Below are 16,250 nucleotides of genomic sequence, written 5' to 3'. Positions count from 1 at the left end.
GACTTAGCACACAAGTACTTTATATGTGTTTATTTCATTTTCTCAAGTATCTCCCAGGTTAGGTTATTTTCAAAACCATTTTACAAATGATAAATCTGAGGTTCAGAGAAGTTAAGCTTAAGGTCACAGAGTAAGGGCTCCATCACCTTCAGGTTCCCTACCCCTCTTCAATCCCTGGACCAACTCAGCAATACTGCTTATCCTGATAATCTGCCTCCTGTCCTGTGATGGTATCAACCTCTTTCTCACCTCTTCCTCGGGGTTTGATTTCACCACTGAGTATTTTTCTATCTTCTGATATTTGCTTTCACTTATTTTCAGATTGCTGAGGATAACAGCAGGCTGTACAGAAAACACTGTTTAATAATTTAAATTTGGGGGAATAACTGAACCAAGAGTTGGAAGGCCCCTGGGAAGGCATCAGGAAACTAGGAAGTGAGCCATGACTCCTCACTCTCACACCTGAACTGCCAGCAAGCACAGCAGTGACTTGATAGGTGAATGTGAGTGCAAGTGTGACCTCTCTGCCCCACCCCACTCACACCGAAAGGGCTGTCTGGATTATTCCCGCCTCAACCAGAAGTGGAGCATAGACTCGCCCCAAGAAGCAGATGGACGCCAGACCCACTATCGGAGACTGTGGCTCAGGTCTGGGCCACCACTGCTCAGCTGAGAGGTGTCAGGCCTTAGCAGGGGCGGGTGACAGGCATCAGGGGCCACAGCAGGGCTCGCAAAGTGAAACAGAAGCCTACGGGCAGCATGCAGATAACTTTAGTCACTCAGACATGTAAAACTCTTTGCGACCCTGTGGACGTATAGCCTGCGAGGCTCCTCTGGCCATGGGAGTTCCCGGGCAAGAACACTGGAGTGGGTTGCCATTTCCTTAATACAAATACCAAAACGGGTCACACAGGAAATGTGAATTCATTGCTAACCTTTAAATTTTAAGTAAAAATCTGGATTGTTGGTTTTTGCTTAAAAGAGCAGACCACACGGGACCCTGAAGCCTGGTTTCCACCATGGAAACAAACAGCTACTGCTGAGCAGGCCATCCTCTCAGGAGGGTGGGCTTTCTCCAGTCTGCCACAGACCTCATGACTCCTTGGTCAAGTGCTTGTCCCCTGGGCCAGGGTGTCCTCACATCTTGGTTTGCTGGGATGGTCCCAGTTTAGGCTTGTTGTCCATGTTTGAGTATTAATAGCAACCTCCTCACTATATCATATGGTCACCTAGACATAATGCACAAGCCCACCCCCACCACACACACACAGACACACAAACACACACACAGACCTCCAAGTTCATACCACCATAGGTCAAGCACAGAACCCTGTTATAAAGTGATTTTATTAAATTGATTTGGACATACTGTAGGTCAAATAATATTTTCCGAAGATAACAATTATGGACTTTAAAGCTCGACATAAAATTAGTAGCTTCAAAAGTGTTAGTCATATTCCCCAGCAACAGCATGATAAAATAATTCAACTATGTAGAAATATAGAACTCTAGGACTAGCTGGAAACTCGGAAATCATTTAGCCTAATGTCCTCATTCTGTACGTGAGAAAACTAGACTCAAAGATTAAGCGATTTTGCCCAAGCTCACATACCTAATAGTAATAAAGCTAGAAATCAAACCAATTTTTCCTAAAACTAAAATTCTATCAATGATATTTGAACTGGCTCGCTATCAACTAAAAGTCTAGGCTTTTCTCTAATGCTCCGCACTACTGTGACATGAGAGAGTGTTAAGACACTACAGTAAATCGTAGTCGAGGAATTCAGGCCTGGAAGGGGCTTTATCAAATAACTAAGCCAGCCCTCTCTCTGCAAAAAGGAGGAAAATTACATGAAGTGACTTCCCAAAGGCTTATTAACTATCCAGATGAAAATTCAGGTGGTAACACATGTACCCCCCCCCCACCAAAATCCCATCTTCTACTTTCACCCACTCAGTTAGGTGCCCCTTTTAAATCTCCTTTATGCACTGAGGTTTTAGTTATACAAAAACCCCTTCCAGTCAAATAGAAGAAATTAATTCAAATATGAAGAGAAAATCAAGCTTTGTTTCATATTTCGGTGACTATTTCGGGTAGTTCATTTTCCAACCTCTCAAGACAGTGGACAGACACTGCTAACCTGATCACCCAGTTCAGAGCTTTCAAAAAGCCTTAATTTCCCCCAAAGACTTCCTGAGCAAAAAGGACTACATGTGGGAAATCAACAAAAACAGGAATGAGGAGAGAAACGAAGTTCAAAATTAGTTGCTTTTTGTTGTCATTGGGGACTTTTGGTCTTCTAAACATTCCTGGAGTTCCTCCACATGAGTTTTTAATATCAATCTAGCCAAAAAAAAAAAAAAAAAAAAAGGCCCTATAAACGTCAGGATACTGAGCTTTCAGCATCTCCCCCGCCCCGCTGCTCACTACACTCACCGCTGGGCCGCGCCTTCTGCTCCGCCCACTGCGCACAGGGCCGCCCCACCAGCGAAAGCTGGGCACCTGCGCTCCGCAGCAGCCCCCGCGCCGCCCTTGCCCACACAAAGGCCTCCCTGACCGCTATCTACCGCCGCCCCCCACCCCCACCCCCCCACCGCTCTAAATCATCACCCTAGGTTATTTTCTCCATAGCACTTAATCACTATCTCACACTACATTATTTGTTTACTTGCTTATCATCTGTCTCCTACACCAGAAGTCAACTCCACGAGAGTAGGGCCCTTGTCTGTCTTACTCAGTGGTATCCCCGGCAAGGGGCACAGTGCCTGGCACATAGGAGGTGTTCAATAAATACTTGTCCAATGGATGAAGAAAGAAAAGGAGAGGTTAACAGAGACATTCCTGCCTACAAAGGAAGGGATATGTAATCCTACACATTATTGCCCAAAATTACATTAACAGAAACTATTATTAGGGACGCCTCCTGCCATCCACTTCTCCTACGGGAAAGTGGCTCCATCTGCTACTAGAGGAGCCCCAGAGGGCAGTCCTGGATGGAGAAAAGTCCTAACTCCGCTCACTTCCTCCTCCGTATTTACATTCAGCTATTTCCCCCCGCAAAAAACAAAAAATATTCAAGTTAAAAATATGTGATGTAGCCACTAGAAAATTAAGTCTAACATAGTGACACAGTGATTAGCAGAATTCACAAAATTAAAGTTCAAGGGCGTGTATGCTTGCCAATGATTTTCTCTGATAGGCAAAGTAAGTGGCCATCATGAGTCACCTAAAACCTAAAGTGAAATTTGATGCCATCTAGGAAGGGGTGGATATTTACGGGCATTTGGAGGATACAGGGGTAAAGTGAGTGCAGAAGTAATGGGATACATGGACAGATATGGAGAGGCTAAACCAAGTGGTAACCTCTGAAGTACCAGAACACTACTTGGTGGAAGCTGGCCATTTTCAAATGCATTCACTGGTATGCTGGGATCAAGAGAAGGAAGGTGGTGAGTTCCTGAAATGGGGCAGTATCTGGGGTAACTTTTAGGTAAAGTGTAGACAGAAGGTGACTTGGGAGGCTGCGCAACAACCATGGTTTCCTGTGTAGTTATTCCACCAGAATCCCAGGAAATGCACACCCACGACTGGGACCTCACAGCCTGCCCTGGGCACACACTCACAGGAGTTCCAGATTCACAAGTTGTGCAACACACTTAGCATGAATCCAAAAACTCACCCTCATGCATGCCTCCTGGAAAACAATGTTCTGCTGGGTCCTGCTGTAAAAATTTCTTGGATCAATGTAGGTATTTACAGGGTTTTTCCTTCCTAGTGGCACTTATGGGTTTTAAGAATTTTTTTTTTTTAACTCTTAGCAAAATGCTTTATATAACTGATATTTTGAGATGGTTTCTCTCCTTTGTGTGCACTCTCTGGTGGATGCAGAGGCTGGTGCTCTGACTGAAGGCCTTCCCACACTCATCGCACTTGAAAGGTTTCTCCCCTGTGTGCACTCTCTGATGGATGCAGAGGCTGGAGCTCTGGCTGAAGGCCTTCCCACACCCACAGCACCTATAGGGCTTCTCCCCTGTGTGCACTCTCTGATGTATGCAGAGGCTGGAGCTCTGGCTGAAGGCCTTCCCACACTCATAGCATTTATAGGGCTTCTCTCCTGTGTGGACTCTCTGATGCATGCAGAGGCTGGAAGTGTGCCTGAAGGCCTTCCCACACTCTTCACATTTAAAGGGCTTCTCTCCGGTGTGCACTCTCTGATGCATGCAGAGGTTTGAACTATTGCTAAAGCCCCTTCCACACTCACTACATACATAGGGTTTCTCACCTGTATGAACTCTCATGTGAATCTGCAGGTGTGAGCTCCAATTGAAGGCTTTGCCACACTCGTAACACTTATAGGGCTTCTCCACTGTGTGGATTTTCTTATGTCTGTTAAGTTTGGTTGTAGTACTAAAATCCTTACCACAATCGTCACATTTATAGACCTTCTCTCCTGTGTGGTCTCGCCAATGAATATGAAGTTCTGATATATGAAAGAAACCCTTGTCACACTTGTCACATTTATGGGGCTTCTCAGCAGTGTGAATTTTCTGATGCATAAAAAGATCTGCTCTCTCAGAGAAAAACTCCCTGCACATGGGGCACTTGTAGATCATGGTTCCTATTTGGTATCGTGATTTAGAGATTTCCTTACAATGACTACAGTTACAGGCGGCTGTCTCAGAGTCTCTCATTTGGCCATGTTGGCATTTATCTCAAGCTGGCTCTATGCAGGAGATCTGAGGTCGGCCTAAGCTTTTCCCTGCCTGTCTTTCCATGGAAGGTTTCTTCCTGCATAGTGTTCCTCACTCAGTATTATTATTGATTATAAAGTGACATGTACATCCACATCAACTCTGGAACTCGTTAACACAGCACTTTCTTTTAGATCCTGAGCTGTCAACATTCCAAGAGGCTGCCAAGGTGCAAACCTTTGTGCTTTTAAGCCCCTGGAATCTTCCTCTTGCAGAATAATCTCGTTCGTCTCACTTGCAGGGAAAGGCCTGCCCAGTGTCCCCTGTGGCCGAGGGCGTGATCCTGCGTGCTGGCCTTGGTCCCGGGTCTCTCCTTGCAGAGTCACTATGACATCCTGTCTCCTTCGCATCAGACAGTAGCCTCCCACGAAGCAAGCACCTCGGGTCCCGGTATGTCAGTCCTTCCTCGTGAGGCCTCCCTGCACAGCTGTTGCTCCGGCGGTCTCCTGTAATAGAAACGTAACACATACACTGAAAACACCTTTCTCATCCAGAAAATTGCCATGGATTCTATAATTAATTTTCAATAAGCAAGACAGCAGTGACACAGACCTTCTGTGATCTTGAGGAAGGAGCTCTATCTTCCACAGAGATGTCTCTTGGATTTGCAGGTCTGAAGAAGAGAATTTGTAGATATCATGCTCCCGTTCACAGCCCAAGTACATAATCCAATTACAACCGCTGACTGTAATTATCTGAGCAACACCAAGGGCTATTATTGAAAAAGAGAAGAAATCCTCAGAAGACCTATATGTGAGTATCAGAAGCAGCTGTCTACACAAAAGAGCAAGAAGGAAAACTCGCTCCACTTGGAACCTCAGAAGGAACAATGCTGCTGCTTCTGGAGCTGAAACACAATACTGAGGGGCCCTCCAATCCAGAGAAAGTAAATATGTGACATGCTGGCATCAAGAGTCATTCCCTCACTTAACTGTCCCAATGGTCTCCTGATGTTCTTAAAACCCCAATCCTTAACCTAAAACCCAAGGTCCTGCATGGCCCTGCCCCACCCACCCCAACCTCACACGTGGCTGGATGTGTCAGCTGCCTCTCTCTCCTTTTCCTCAAGAAGGCTCCTGGCTAAGACTCTATTTAAATCTCTTATTTGATTCCTTCAAAGTACAGAAAACTTGTAATTATCTGATTGGTCCTTGCTTTTTGTTCTGTCTCCTGTGCTGGTCAGGAGGGAGGAACTTAGTATGCGGCCCACTTACACTCTGGCCAAGCAGAGGCGTTCAATGGATACCTACTGGATGCAATCCGCAGGGGGCTTAACACCTCCTCTCTCCTGTAGAGTCCTGCTTCATTCTGGTGCAGCAGATAAAGGTATACTTTCCACTGCCTTATTACCAGACTTTTGATAATCAACATGGGACAAAATATACACCAAACAGACACAGAAGAAAATCCCCAAGTACTCAATCTGAAATCTTTCGAGGTTTAGGATGCCTCAGCTACATTTTTATGTCCTGTATTATGCTCAGCAAGTGATACTTCAGTTGCTTAATGAAATAAACAGATCTTAGAATAACATTCTCAATAATATGCTCAATACAAAGACAGGATACACGAGGGCTTGAGGAGGTTTCTTTAACATTAAAGTCACAAAATAAGGGGACCTCCCCAGTGATCCAGCAGTTAAGATTCTGAGCTTCCAATGCAGGGGACACAGGTTCGATCCCTGGTCAGGGAACGAAGATCCTACATGCTGACAAACATGTACAAAAAAAAAGAGATTGCAAAATAAACAGTACTGTTTCCAGATGGAAGTGTCAGGATAATGCAATTCATCTAAACAACCAAGGTTTCAGCAAAAGAAAATATAATCAGTGTCTGAAAAATTATATATGCATCTATCCTCTGATCTAGTAATCACATTTCTAGAGATCGATCCCAAGATATACTGGCAAAATAGATGACCAGTTTATTCACTGATGCGGCACCTGTCAGCAAAACTAAAGGCAGCCCAGTGCCCACCCACTGGGGAGGGGCTGAATCAACTATGGGGCTTCCTTACAGTGAACTATTGCTCAGCCATCAAAAAGAGGGAATGGGGACGAGCATGATGTACTGACACAAGTAAGCCCAGGTGCTGGTAGTGGTGGTTTAGTCACTAAGTCATGTCCGACTCTTGCGACCCCATGGACTGTAGCCTGCCAGGCTCCTCTGTCCATGGGATTCTACAGGCAAGAATACTGGAGTGTGGGTTGCCATTTCCTTCTCCAAGCCCAGGTAAAACTGTCTAGAAAAAAAAAAACAAGGCATAGAATAGTATATCCAACCTGCTATCTTTTATGCAAAAAAGGAGGGGAATGTGAATTATTTACATACATCTTTACATGATGTACAAAAGTAAACATGGAGAAGGATAATACGAAATGAATTTTTTATTAAAGTATAATTTACAATGTTCTGTTAGCTTCAGGTGTACAAGTGATTCTGTTATACATTTAGATATATATTCCTTTTCGGATTATGGACATTGCAAGATATTGAATATAGTTCCTTGTGCTATACAGTAGGTCCTTGTTGCTTTCTATTTTATATATAGTAGTGTGCATATGTTAATTCCAAATGCCTATTTTATCTCCCCCACTCCTATTGTCCTCTTTGGTAACAGTTAAGTTTGTTTTCTATGTTGTTTACTACAAAATGAATTTTTAAACAGGAGGAAGAAGAAAAGGATGAAGTAAAATTTCTCTGAATGTAACATTAAGTTGTTTTGACTTTGGAAACATATGTTTATATATTCAAAAGCAAAATTAAAAAAACGAGAGAAGCAATTCCTAAAATTTTAAAACAAAGTGAAGAAAATGAACCTTAACTTTCCTGTTATCCACAAAAAACTTTTAAGTACAAGAGAATGAGTGTCCATACTTAGAAGGAAATTCTGTTGATAAATAAAGCTGTAAAGAAGTTAAATTTCTTCATGGTTTAACTGATTTATAACAAATGTATTTTCATAAAGTAAGATAATGCAAATAACTCACTATGGTAATGTTGTTAAGAACCAAGATTCAAAGTGAAAGAAGTGAGACACTGGCATAAAATCAAAATTAAGGAAAAAAATCTTATAATGTAAAATTTGATTTAGAAATATCAGCAGTGGTCCCTTCTCTTATGGAATCTTCTCCACCAAATGGCACAGGGATCTTTGCAGAGTGGCTGGTCTCAAGGCCAGAGCAGCACTTTACACAGTGAGTCTTGGGACACCTTGTTATGCCAGAATGCAAGGAGTCATGCCAAAGAACACAGATGCCAACTTACGAATAGACTCCCATTGGCCAAAACTGGGACAAGTGAGGGTCAGAAGGAATGATGAATGTGACCCATTGAAACACACTAAATATACAAAACCCCCGAATTCACAGTGACAACAAGGGGTGGGGAGGCACCGAGAAAGAAAGAGAGGTACAGACAGACAGAGAGACAGACTCAAGGCAGTAGACTAAACGAAAAGTTACAGAATACCAACTTTTACCTTTTTTGAAACTTGGCAATTAAAAGGAAAGAATGAAGAATTCTTCCTCTTTCAAGAGAATGCAACAAGCCAGCTAGTAAATGTGCATCTATAATGAAATGCAAGATTCAGACCATGGCAAGAAATGAGTAAAAACATCAGATGAAAGGCTGATCAAGAACTTCTTACACTTTTGAGGATCTGGCTATCAACCCCTGACCCCCGGATTGATGTCAGCATACTCCAAGAGGAGCAAATATACCCCCTGCCTCCTGGCCTGATGCCACAGGAAACACACAGCATCACCTGAAACATTCTTGCCAAACACCTCTCCTGGACTCCTCCTTTATCTGAGGGAACTAGGAGAGCTGGGGAACCACCAGGACACAAGCAGAAAAATATCAAAATGTGAGCCAGTCCACAGGACAACTGCCCATTTCTGCAACAAGTAAATGGTATGGAAAAGGTGGGGGCGGGGGGTGGACTTCCCTGATGGTCCAGTGGTTAAGACTCTGCACTTCCAATGCAGGGGGCTTGGGTCTGACCCCTGATCAGGGAACTAAGATCCCACATGCTAGACGCCACGGCCAAAATAAAAAAGAAAAAGAAAAAAAAGTTGGGGGTGGGGGCTGCTCTAGATTAAAGATACCTGAGATATAACAATCAAATGTAACTTGAAGATCTACCTTCTTAGGAATTTGGTTCAAATAAGCCAGCTGCTAAAATAGGACAGCTGGGGAGATGCCCATTAGGGCCTAGGTATCAGATTACACAAGGAACTGGGCTCACTGTATGAGGTGTGATGATGCCTCTGCAGTTGTGTAAACCAATGCCTGTATTTTTAGAGATGGATACTGAGGCTTGTAACAATAAAATGATGTCTGAGATATGTCTTAAAATTATTTAGCTTGGGCTAAATAAAAATAACAGACAAAGCAAATGCGGGAGGACTGCTGTAACTGTTCAATCTAGGTGATGGATAAATAATAAATAAGACAATCGATCTCTTCCTTTGTGTATGTCTGTCATTTTTCATGATAACAAAAGTGGCTAATACTGGGAAACATTCTTTTCCTGCTTCTCCTGCAAGGACAAACTGACCCCTGAACCTGGAACACTGCACAGAGGTGCACGTGAACTAAGCAGATGCAACCCTCCAATGGCTGTGACCTCGGCAGTCCATCCTGAGCGCACGAAGTGTGCGCGCACTGCAGACGTCTCTGGGGAGTGGAGGGAGGCTGCTGGGGATGAGCTAGGGACACGCGAGCAGTGCTGCACTAGGCTCCTCCTTCCCTCACCAGCTCTTCAACCGAGAGCCATGTGGTTCCCCTGGTGCCCTCCCTTGGAGAGGCAGCGGCCAGGGTCAGGGCATCGATCCAGACAGGCCTCAGAGAGACTGGCTCTGCTGGCAACGTGAAACTCCTGCAGTCGTCGTGCATGACCTTCCACCAGAGCGCCTCTGGACGGGGAAGTCAGGTACTGCTGTGCCTTCCAGGTAAAAGGCCTGGGCACAGCTCTAAGTCTCAACGCACTGAGCGCAAGCCATATTCTGCAGGTAAAAGGCCAGGCAAAGAACATCCAGCAGACTTGCCATGTTACCAACAAGAGAAGGACAAACAGGCACCAAGGATCCCCACCGCAGCCTTTCCTAGAACAGCACCTGTCTCACTGCTTCTTCACAGACAAAGGAAACGGCAGACCAGGAGAGCAGGGAGGAACCACAGAACTCTACACACCGCAAGGGCACGATGCTCCCAAGAATCTCTCCCTCGAAACTGGATGTTTCCTATCTAGTGTCCCATAAGGGCTTTCACGGGGACAGTGTGTATGACTGGGGGCCACCTGGTAGACTGGAGGAGGAAGGGGGGCTTGCACCCGAGGACGTCAGGCACCACTACAGGCCATGTCCCGTCTCTCCGCAAGACCTTGGGGCACCATCAGCAAGTCCGTGCCTTCAACCTGCATGTGAGGAGACCTTTTCAAATAAAAAAGGTGCAGGCTGGCAAAGAACTGAGAGGAAAAGGGTTTTAAGTAGCCCAACTGCCCTGAACCCCACCTTTCATGAAAAGGAGTTTCTTCCCTCCCTGCGGTCTGTCCATCAGGAGATTTGCCTCATGTCAACCGTGTGACACCAACACCACCTCATCAATACCTGTCCCCCAGGTCACTTAAAAGTAAGGGATCTAGGTGAATAAACAACCGTGACTGAAACGCAAGGAAGTTAAAAAACAAGTGAGCCCTAAATACAAAGAAACTACGTCCTGAAAGAACAAAAGGTCTGCGCCCTGGCACAGGATAAGGGTCACTTGGAGATGGAGAGGCAGGATTAATGGGCCGGGAGGACGGGGCTGTTGCCCTTGGAGGGCTGATGGGGCCACATGCTCCCAAGTCTAGACACAGTTCAACCGGTGCTGTGACCAGGAGGCAGCACTGCTGCTGGACTGTGGGGTGAGGCCCGGCATCTACTGCAGTGACCCTGACCTTCCTTGCAGGCAGCACGCTTGTTTCCTATGGCATCGGGCTTGAGCCGGGGGAGGAGGCACAGCGTCTGCTCATTTCTCTTGGAGTTTTGCTGACAATGGTTAGTGGGCTCCAGGGTGGTAGAGGAGCCCACTCTGGTCCTACCTGCAAAGGGCAAAGGTCAAGAAGCAGGTACAGAGTGGGGACACTGATTTTCTCTCCAAATTTCAGCTTGAATTTGTTGACGAACTCAAAGGTAATAGTCCCTCTGCCCTGAGAAGAAGCTCATGAGGCTGTGCTGGGGAGGGAAGACTGGGTGTGGACTTTGAAACAAGATTATTTAAACATACTTCTGTGTGTGCCTTTCATATATTACTGTCTTTTACACAGCTGTCCCCAAAATATGATTCTACATAGGAGAAAACAGCAAACTCATTTTTCAGGGATTTCTTGTTAAAACGGTCCAGTGGTTACAGGACAGAAGGACCCAGGCTCCACAAGGCAGGGGCTGGAGACGAGAGGGAATGAGTGGGACACTGACAGTTAGCACCCCACAGGGCCCGGTACTGTGCCAGCAGGAGGCGCCAGCGTGGCCGTGCTCAGAGGACAGCCAGCTCTCCAACAGAGAGGCACAGGCTGGAAAAGGAGATGAGTGGATGCTCCAGAACGCTGACTTGGACCTATACACACTCAGCACAGGCTGGCTGTAAAATCAAGATCAACCCCACGATTCAGCAGGAGAGAAAGTCATGCATACCTGTCAAGGAGTTGGCAGACAGAAGCCTTGCCCTCAGACGCCGCATCAAGCTGGCTGCTCTGGTGCGCTGGGTTGCAGGTCTGTCTACAGTGCTGTGGTTCCGATCGTGCATGAAGTATACATAATTCCACTCTACAGTAGCCAATTCTAATACCCCAGTCAAAGGTATATCAACAGAAATCAAACTAACTTCCTATCCAGAACCAGACCTGTCAGAACATGTGGCTTATGGTTCTGACATTCAGAGGGACAAGGGCACCCTTCCTGAGAAAGATAAAAATGGATAAAAAAAGAATTCAAAGAAAGACATTCCGATGCCTCCAGCATCAACCAAAGCTCCTACTACCAATGGCAGTGGGGTGCACCGGCCACGTGACTCATCTCCTCCCCATGTGCAGAGCAGGCAATTGTGTCCCGGGGCCTGGAGAAGGTTCTCAGATGATCACAGCGCTGTAGCTCAGATGAGGGTGCCCCAGACTAATCAGGGTGAAAGAATCTCAATCAATTTCCAGTCTCTTAACTACTGGGAAGTGTTTTACAGGAAGATCCCAGTGTCCCAGCTGCCCTAACGCGTGTTGGTTCATGCCATGCTGTTGAGTGTTTGATATCTGAATGATAATCCAGCCCACCCAGAAGCAGGCCCAGAAGAAAGGTGTCCCTGATGCCAACAGTCCTGGAAACGGAACTCAGATGCAGGATCAGCCTGTGCGAGAGTGCAGGCACATGTCCCACACTCAGCCCCCAGTACCTGTCAGGCAGGGGGCTGCCCTCTGGAAGACCCTGTGATGAACAACACAGCCGTGGCTTCTGCCTTTGTGTGGCTGACAGCCTAGCAGGGGAGGCGACAGGCCCAGTGCTCTGCAAGTGGTGCTGTGGCTGAGCAGGGCCCTGGGGACACAGCTACACGACTGAGGGGCATCCCAGCTAGTTTCACATCACAAGGAAGATGTCCAGTAAACTCTACTTTTAAACTGAAACTAAAAGGAGGAACCCTTTTGGAGAAACTCACCCTGGGGAAGGGCAAGTGTCTAGAGACAGCCAGGATGACCAGCCCTAGGAGCGCACTTCAGCACATGGGAGACAGAAGGCGAGAGTGGGGGTGGGGGGCGCACAAGCTGAGTCTCTTGCAAAAACCCAACCCATGAGCATGGGACCCCAAACAACCATCCAATCCTGGGAGGCTCAGTTCTTTGCAGCTGCTGTCCTAGACCAGCAGTTCTCAAAAACCAAGACTCTTGAGGATTCATTCAATGAACCTTACAAAACAAGATCAAAATGACTTTCAAGATAATACTAAAAGGTTGCTTGCTTTTTTCACTGTGCTGACATTTGGCTGGAGGATGCAAACGCACTCGCTGGCCAAGGTGCCCACTCCTTAGGCTCCTCACACAAAACCCTGTGGCAAAGGCACCAGTAGTTGAAAGATTCTTCACCAGTGGCAAAAGCTCTCAGTAAAAAAAAAAAGTTTCACTTAAGAATATCCTTGAAGAAGCAATAAAAAAATAATTCTTTAAATCTAGACCCTTTTATTGTATTTATAACATTTATGTTAAACATATCATGCTCATTATATTGATATGAAATACACACATATATATTTTAAAGTATATTCATCATATTCCTGGTTAAAATGGAACCATATCAGGTCACGTACCCAAGCGCAGTGGTTGGCTCAAGGAAGAATGCTTGTCTGTCTGAGCTGCAAACTCAACCAGCCTCTTCTCGACAGAGCGTCATTTTTACTTGAGTGACTACACACTTGCTCTGCAGACTGGGGTGCTGGGCAGACATCTCAGATAACAGGAAACTGATGGCATTTATTGCCAACTGTCAAATCTGAGCCTTCAAATGAAAACTGGGATCTGGGAAAACTCCTGTCTGTCACCATGGGCTCTCTAATTTCCTGAGACTTGAAGACTGTCCTGATGAAACTGAAAGCAACACTAACCATGAGTTTTCTGATATTACAAATAATGAAATGTATGAACATTTTCAGGCTCTGCAAAAAGTGAACTGATGTTGTCCAAATGACCCATGTGTCAGGTAATACATCATCGTGGGTAAAACATCTATTCAAAGTGCAGGAAGAGACTGGGAATTTTAACACAGAATTTCAGATTGCATACTGCAAATAATCTGCAGAAAACCACCACTTGTCAAGTTTGATATCAGGTCACAAAGGAACTCACAAGTACCTGAAAAGGCTACTGAAACCCCCTTTTCAGTTCCTTTGTGAAGCCGGACATCTTCAACTACTTCAGCTAAAACAACATACTGCAAGAGACTGAGCACAGAAGTGGACAGAAATGTTTATACCACTCTTCCTACTAAATGCTAAATGGTTTTGGTTTTAGAAAATGTATCATTTTCATAAAAATGTAATCTGTGTTAATGTGTAATGAGTTTGTCATTATTTGATACTTTTAAATACTTTTGTAAATTTATGCTTTTGTAAATTAATACTTTCGTAAAATTTTAGTCTTCATTTCTATTTTAAGTATCGATGCCTACAATCCACATAGACAGAAAGCCCTTTGAGGTCCTTAATAATACTTTTTAAAGTATAAAAAGATCCAAAGCCCAAAAAGGGATTGAGATTCTATCTCAAGCTCACTTTTTTTTAAAGTTGAAAGTATGGGAACAAACTGTAAGATGAACAATTAATTGCGGTCAGTCATTTCCACCATCAGTCATCATTATTCTGGATGTAAGATACTATAGATGTAACGACACTCCTCTAAAGTAACCCCAACGTCAAGTTTTGTCCATAAGAAGACTGAAAAAATGAACACTACAAGAAACAACTCTCTACCCAGAGAGACACTTTTTAAAGGATTCAGAAATTATCCCATTAGGCAGCAACCCCTGATGTGTTCCTGTAAGACTTTGATCTCTGGCCCAAGGGCCTTGTGATTTTGTATTATCTTACACGGTTCCCCTTGGACATGCCAGATGCTGCTGTTAGTGAAGAGAAAACATGGAACCTGTCCCCAGCGTGGCTAGAAACTCCCAGCCATCAGGAAGTCCCAGAAGTCAACAAGCTCAGACATTACTCTGGCCGCAATACTACACCAAGGTACCTCTACTTGACCCTTTTCTACAAGCCTTGGAACAAAAGATAAATGGAAAGGCGGTTCGGATGCCTGGTGTCTGCATACTGCTGAGGAACAGGGCTAAGAAGTTCAAGGCCACCCCTCTCTGCATGCCACAGAGATCTGGGCAGACAGCAGAGGCGGCATCTATCTCTTCACTGACCCCACTACACCTTCAGAAAATTCCAGTCTAAACTACACATCACACAATGTAGTGTCGACCTAGATACTCAAGTTCCATGGGTCCAATCCACCTCATCTTTGCTCAGCTATCTACCTCAGAATAACTTAAGTAAGCAGTCACTTGTCACTCATTGATCAGGACTGTGAATGCCACACTCATTCTATTTTGCTTCGATGTCACCATCGGTCCTCGAATGAAAGACACAGCAGCCTGGAAGACACCCACGCTGGCTGCCCAGGTCCCCAGAAATCCTTTCCAATTTCCCACACTTTTCCCAGTACCTCACTCCTAAGCTACCAAGGCTACTTTTCCTCATTCTGGTCCCTCTGCACATGCCCTGGGCCGCCTCAATGGCAACAGGTCACAGGAAGCCCCACCTTGTAAGGTCCTAGACCTCTCACCCTGGGGCTGGCTTCCCCTGACACTCTACAGAAGCCACTAAGGCCTGCACCTGGTTTGCTCCCCACACGCCTCCACCTGCCCTTGCTGACAAATCCCCCCGCCCAAGGCCCAACTGCCAGGCCACTCTTCTGAGATAGTACTCTCACTCACAGGTGAACGCAAGCTTCCTCGTCTTTCCAGGTTAACTTCAGCTGAGAGGGGAGCTTCAATTACAGCGATTCAAGCGCACATCTCTCTCCTGGGCCTAAACGTCCCGTGGTCCAATCCCTCTACAGCATCAGAACGCGGGCCAGGCTTCTATTCACCCAAGGGCCCATGCAGGTGCTTACACACTGCATCCCGTCACTGGAGTGCCATGACCTCAGAGCAGGGCTCCTGAACTAGTCTGTCAGTCACTGGCCACTGGATGCCACTGGTGCAACATCTACTCAGCAGCACGCCCTCACCTGTATTCCCACAGGCGCCCAACCTGGCGCCCGAGCGGCACTTCCTGAATACACCACTGATCATCAGTAGCCTGAGTAATTTAGAAGGACAATTTCCCCAAGGGTAGTGAGGTCAACTTTTCAGATCGGTCAAAGGAGGTTCTGATTGAGCAGGAGTCTCCAACTCAACTTTAACAACAACAGCGGATTTCAGGACACTTTGGATGCCTCCCTCTTGCTCCGCTCCCTCCAGCTGGTGAGAAAAGACTCTGATCCAGCATCAGTCCTGAGCACTAGAGGAGAACCCTGACGCTGGTGCCCTTCAGTCACTTGGCCAGGATCTCCCAGGGAGGCCACTCTGTCCCCACCCTACCCACCTTTCCTACTTGGGGCCCCAGGTGTGGGGGTTCCTCTGTCCCCACCCACTAGTCCTGCCCACACGTCCCGAAGCCCTACACACTAAAAGTTCTAGGTTCCCTGCCCTCGCCCTTAAAATAGTCCAGTGACCAAGGACATGAGCTCTGGGTTTTACTGAGCTGTAGGGAAGAGAGCCGCTTTCCCTCTGTCCTTGGGATGACTGCTCTTTGTGTGACTTGGCCTAATGACTCCTAATGGAAAAAAGATAAAAGACAAAAGAAACCATGCCAGATTTTTCTTTAACTAGAAATTATCTCAGAGACTATGAAATAAGGTCTGGAGAAGGGCAACAAGTATGGAG

At 45.8% G+C, this 16,250-nt stretch overlaps 1 protein-coding gene across 5 annotated transcripts in view; it reads right to left on the bottom strand.

The window, feature by feature from the left end:
• Window positions 1-1,329: 1,329 nt before the first annotated feature.
• The window catches only part of ZNF664 (zinc finger protein 664), a 34,918-nt gene continuing 19,997 nt past the window's right edge, over window positions 1,330-16,250 (bottom strand). For 3 of the 5 annotated variants that reach the window (XM_065903888.1, XM_065903887.1, XM_065903890.1), the window contains 2 exons: window positions 5,305-5,365; window positions 1,330-5,198 (listed from right to left, as the gene is read on the bottom strand). In XM_065903888.1, the coding sequence (XP_065759960.1) occupies window positions 3,829-4,692 (864 nt within the window). In that variant the 5' untranslated portion in view covers window positions 4,693-5,198; window positions 5,305-5,365 and the 3' untranslated portion in view covers window positions 1,330-3,828. Of the gene's footprint in view, window positions 5,199-5,304; window positions 5,383-16,250 lie in introns of those variants that run through there. The other 2 variants (XR_010658805.1, XM_065903889.1) reach the window with 2 other exon arrangements.

This window comes from Muntiacus reevesi, chromosome 13, assembly GCF_963930625.1.
Source record: "Muntiacus reevesi chromosome 13, mMunRee1.1, whole genome shotgun sequence".
Classification (NCBI taxonomy): domain Eukaryota; kingdom Metazoa; phylum Chordata; class Mammalia; order Artiodactyla; family Cervidae; genus Muntiacus; species Muntiacus reevesi.
Note: the sequence above shows the minus strand (reverse complement) of the source record. Positions and strands in the feature narration are given on the sequence as shown.